At 46.4% G+C, this 5,483-nt stretch overlaps 1 protein-coding gene across 1 annotated transcript in view; it reads right to left on the bottom strand.

Annotated features, from left to right (window-relative positions):
* dhx9 (DEAH (Asp-Glu-Ala-His) box helicase 9) overlaps positions 1 to 5,266 on the bottom strand; it is a 21,246-nt gene extending 15,980 nt beyond the window's left edge. The window contains exons 1-6 of the mRNA XM_037682448.1: positions 5,214 to 5,266; positions 1,256 to 1,414; positions 1,041 to 1,181; positions 758 to 872; positions 546 to 682; positions 320 to 468 (exon numbers count right to left, since the gene is read on the bottom strand). Of these exons, the coding sequence (XP_037538376.1) occupies positions 320 to 468; positions 546 to 682; positions 758 to 872; positions 1,041 to 1,181; positions 1,256 to 1,366 (653 nt within the window). The 5' untranslated portion in view covers positions 1,367 to 1,414; positions 5,214 to 5,266. The remainder of the gene's footprint in view (positions 1 to 319; positions 469 to 545; positions 683 to 757; positions 873 to 1,040; positions 1,182 to 1,255; positions 1,415 to 5,213) is intronic.
* Between the last annotated feature and the right edge of the window lie 217 nt (positions 5,267 to 5,483).

The following is a 5,483-nucleotide window of genomic DNA, read 5'->3' as shown; positions in this document are numbered from 1 at the left end:
AGAACCTCTGAACATCAGAACCTCTGAACATCAGAACCTCTGAACATAAGAACCTCTGAACATCAGAACCTCTGAACCACTCCAAACAAGCTGCAGCAGACAGAACCTCAGAACCGCTCCAAACGTCCAGTAAAAGAAAGTGAACCACCCTGCAGCTAACCATCAAGTCCACACCAAATGGACCTGAGGGGAACCAGAACTGGTCACGTTGAACTTGTCTACAGAACAAAAATGATTCCTGAAATCCTACAGCGCTCAGAGTCTACAGCACGAACTGGGTTTGGTTCAGATGTGCTGCTGAGGGTTCTGTGGTCCAGACCTGTTGTGGTCCGGGCCCACTTGGCTGTACTTATACTCGGCGCTGGTCTTCTCCTTCTGGAAGAACTGGTTCAGGCGGGCTTTGGCGTTCTCCAGGGTCCAATTCCCGTGGAGGTTGGCGTTCAGGTCCACCTCCTCGGACTCCAGGGTCTGAGAACAGAACACGGGCAAAGGTTGGACAACGGCTCTGAAGCTCAACATCCAGAACATTTCTCACAGTCTGGTACCGCTTCAGCCTCTTGCTCCTCCTTCCTGGCGTAGTACTCCTGCAGGTTGGCTCCTCGCTCCCACTGAGCTCCTCCTCCTCCTCCTGAGTAACCCTGTCCCGTCACTCCTGGGATTGGACCTCTGGTACCACCTTCACCTGGACAAAGACCAGACAGATGGAAGCACTTCAGCATCTGGGACGTTCGTCTGGACGGGTCCAAACTGGTTCTACCTGTTTCCTCTTTGACAACCAGATGAGGAGGCAGAGGACCGTCAGGAGGAAGAGTCCCGTTCCCTCCTCCTCCTCCTTCTCCTTCTGCGGGCTGGTCTCCGCCCGCAAACCCGACCTGTTGGTAAAAACTAAGCGTTACCTTCGGAGACCTACAGCAGCTGAGGTCAAAGGTCATGGTGTGTGTAGGGGGTCAGAAAACGCAGCAGCTGAGGTTTGGATCACTCAGCTGCTCATGAAGTTCTGAGCGTCAGTAAATGAGTTTTAGAGAAAAGGCCGTGCTCACCCCCAGAGACGGGACCTCGGCTGCACTCATTTCTCCCACTCGGACCAGATAATTCACAAAGTCCCGGGCGGCGTTGCTCTGAGCGTCCTTCTTGTTGGTGGAGTTTCCCATCCCGACGTAGTTGAAGCTGTCGACTCGAACCTGCAGGAGGAACGCGGTCAAGATTAGAAACGTCAAAAGTGTCCTGATGGGACACAGGTGGGAGGAGGACTCACCTCACACATGAACTTCTGCCGGATCTTGCTGCCCGCAGGGCGGATGTCGTAGTTCGGGGTCAGTTTCTTCTTTCCGCACCAGGCATACAGGAAGTTCTTGATGTCAGCCATGTTGGACTGACAGGAAGAGGAAGTTCCTCCTCAGTGGACCCTTAAAATCTGAAAACAAACAGTAGACGCTTTAAATTCTGGGACACAAAACGTTTACGTGTAAACCAGCTGTCTGAGCTGGAAGGAGGAGAAATCCAAAACAAAACGTGACTGCTTGTTTTCTAAAATCACAAACAAACAAACAACAACAGCTGCCGGGACTCGTTTTACTGCCTGAGATATCAGGATGAGAGTTAATAATAATAATAATCATTTTATTTAAAAAGCGCCTTTCATGACACCCAAGGACACTTTACAGTAAGAACAAAGATCAGGAATAAAGAATATAAAATACATAAAGAATATAAAATACATAAAGAATATAAAATACATAGAGCAAAGTTAAGGATAAGCGAGTCTAAAGAGATGTGTTTTCAGAGCAGTCTTGAATAGAGAAAGAGAGGTGGTGTTTCTTAAGTCAGGGGGTAGAGAGTTCCAGAGATGAGGAGCAGAGCAGGTGAAGGTCCTGCTCCCCATGGTGGAGAGGCGGGCAGAGGGTACATGGAGGTGTAGTGAAGAGGAGGATCTGAGAGAGCGAGAGGGGATGGAGATGTGTAGGAGGTCAGATAGGTACGGAGGGGAAAGGTTGTGGATAGCTTTGAAAGTGAGAAGAAGAATTTTGAAGACGATGAGTGATTTAACCGGGAGCCAGTGGACCTGCTGCAGGACAGGAGTGATGTGGTTATAGGAGGAGGAGGTTTGAGTGATGACACGGGCAGCTGAGTTCTGGACCAATTGTAGCTTCTGGAGAGATTTGTTGGGGAGGCCATAAAGAAGGGAGTTGCAGTAGTCAATCTGAGAAGTCACAAGACTGTGAACAAGGATGGCTGTGGAGCGGGGTGTGAGAGAAGGGCAGAGACGGTTAATATTTCGGAGATGGAAATAGTCAGACCGAGTGACGTTGTTGATGTGTGAAGTGAAGGAGAGAGTGGTGTCGAGGATGACACCAAGACTCTTGACCTGAGGCGAGGGGGATAGCAGAGAGTTGTTAAGGGGGATGAGAAGATGTTCTGATTTTGAAAGAGAGTTTTTGTACAGACAAGAATGATTTCTGTTTTGTTACTGTTTAGTTGTAGTAAATTGTTAGAAAACAAAAGATTTAGCTCAATGAGACAGTCGGTGAGGATGGAGGGTGGGTGGAGTTTGGTTTTGTTGACAAGTAGAGCTGTGTGTCATCAGCATAACAGTGAAAATGGAAACCAAATTTACGGAAGATGTGACCTAGAGGAAGGAGGTAAATGATGAAGAGGAGGGGTCCGAGGACAGAGCCTTGGGGGACAACCGTGGAGACGGGGGATGACTGGGAACAAAAGGATTTAAGCTGAATGAATTGAGTGCGGTCAGAGAGATATGATTTGAACCAGTCTAACGGAGTACCTGAGATGCCAATGGAGGTTAGTCTGTTGAGGAGGATAGAATGACAGATTGTGTCGAAGGCAGAACTTAGATCCAGTAAAATGAGGATCGACAGAAGAGCAGAGTCAGCAGCAAGAAGGTCATTAGTTATTTTTATTAGAGCCGTTTCGGTGCTATGGTGGGGGCAAAAACCAGATTGAAACTCTTCATAAATGTTATTGTTGGATAGGTGAGAGTGAAGTTGACTAGCAACAGCTTTTGCGAGAACTTTGGAAATAAAGGGCAGATTAGAGATCGGACGAAGGTTACTGAAGTTGGTAAAGTCAAGACCTGGTTTCTTGATGATGGGGGTGATGGCTGCAGATTTGAAAGCTGTGGGAACAATGCCAGAGGTTAGGGAGGAGTGGATGATGTTAGTGATGATGGGGAGCAGAGACGGGAGACAGGATTTAACAAGAACTGTGGGAAATGGATCGAGCTGACAGGATGAGGACTTAGAGGTCCTTCTCAAAGAATGAGCATATTGTGATAAAGGTCATTATTTTCCATAATGTAATGATAAAAATGAAACTTTCATATATTTCAGATTCATTGCACACCAACTGAAATATTTCAGGTCTTTAATTGTTTTAATACTGATGATTATGGCATACAGCTCATGAAAACCCAAAATGCCTGTCCCAAAAAATTAGCATATTTCATCCCATCAATGAAAGACAAGTGTTTTTAATACAAAAAACACCAACCTTCAAATAATCATGTTCAGTTATGCACTCAATACTTGGTCGGGAATCCTTTTGCATGAATGACTGCTTCAATGCGGCGTGGCATGGAGGCAATCAGCCTGTGGCACTGCTGAGGTGTTATGGAGGCCCAGGATGCTTCGATAGCGGCCTTAAGCTCATCCAGAGTGTTGGGTCTTGTTCTCTCAACTTTCTCTTCACAATATCCCACAGGTTCTCTATGGGGTTCAGGTCAGGAGAGTTGGCAGGCCAATTGAGCACAGTAATACCATGGTCAGTAAACCAGTTACCAGTGGTTTTGGCACTGTGAGCAGGTGCCAGGTCGTGCTGAAAAATGAAATCTTCATCTCCATAAAGCTTTTCAGCAGATGGAAGCATGAAGTGCTCCAAAATCTCCTGATAGCTGCTGCATTGACCCTGCCCTTGATAAAACACAGTGGACCAACACCAGCAGATGACATGACACCCCAGTGACTGTGGAAACTTGACACTGGACCTCAAGCAATGTGAACTCTGTGTCTCCTCTCTTCCTCCAGACTCTGGGACCTTGATTTCCAAAGGAAATGCAAAATTTACTGTAATCAGAGAACATAACTTTGGACCACTCAGCAGCAGTCCCAGGCGAGATGCTTCTGACGCAGTCTCTTGTTCAAGAGTGGCTTGACCTGGGGAATGCGGCACCTGTAGCCCATTTCCTGCACACGCCTGTGCACGGTGGCTCTGGATGTTTCTACTCCAGACTCAGTCCACTGCTTCCGCAGGTCCCCCAAGGTCTGGAATCGGCCCTTCTCCACAATCCTCCTCAGGGTCCGGTCACCTCTTCTCGTTGTGCAGCGTTTTCTGCCACACTTTTCCCTTCCCACAGACTTCCCACTGAGGTGCCTTGATACAGCACTCTGGGAACAGCCTATTCCTTCAGCAATTTCTTTCTGTGTCTTACCCTCTTGCTTGAGGGTGTCAATGATGGCCTTGTGGACAGCAGTCAGGTCGGCAGTCTTACCCATGATTGTGGTTTTGAGTAAAGAACAAGGCTGGGAGTTTTTAAAAGCCTCAGGAATCTTTTGCAGGTGTTTAGAGTTACGTCGTTGATTCAGATGGTTAGGTTAATAGCTTGTTTAGAGAACCTTTTCATGATATGCTCATTTTTTGGGACAGGCATTTTGGGTTTTCATGAGCTGTATGTCATAATCATCAGTATTAAAACAATTAAAGACCTGAAATATTTCAGTTGGTGTGCAATGAATCTGAAATATATGAAAGTTTCATTTTTATCATTACATTATGGAAAATAATGACCTTTATCACAATATGCTCATTTTTTGAGAAGGACCTGTATGTTTATATACACGTTATCTATGGAGATACTTGCATCGATGTAAATAAAGCCAACGCTAGCGACACTCATAGATATCATATGTTTATATATGATATCTATGAGTGTCGCTAGCATCGATGTAAAGGAAGCTAACGTTAGCTTCCTTTACATCGATGCTAGCGTTATCTCCGGGCTAAAGGAAGCTAACGGGCTAAAGGAAGCTAACGTTAGCTTCCTTTAGCCCGTTAGCTTCGGGCTAAAGGAAGCTAACGTTATCTTCGGGCTAGCTGCAGATAAAAAATGGCATCATGACTTTTCTCTAACCTCGGTAACAAATAAAACGTACAATCAACAATAACCGATGCAGCTGTAGCACGTCGTGTTCTTTACTTACATCAGCTCAGAACGATTTTCTGTAAACTAACAAAGCAGGACTGCTGCCGACACGCACATACGTCAATCCTTGATTGAACCGGAAGGAATCCGCTGATTTGGCGCCACCTGCAGGTCCGGAGAAGAAAACATAGATATCATAATGACTAGATCCACCATTGACCTCTATCGTCTATTGGCGCTGACGATATTTAGGGCCGCCATCTTGGAACGGTCGCCCGCTCCACTCAGTGTGACCTGTTTCTCAGGAGACATGAAGAATCTGTGTTGA

This window comes from Nematolebias whitei, chromosome 9, assembly GCF_014905685.2.
Source record: "Nematolebias whitei isolate Nwh7 chromosome 9, NemWhi1, whole genome shotgun sequence".
NCBI lineage: Eukaryota > Metazoa > Chordata > Actinopteri > Cyprinodontiformes > Rivulidae > Nematolebias > Nematolebias whitei.
This window is presented reverse-complemented; position numbering and strand designations above follow the sequence as displayed.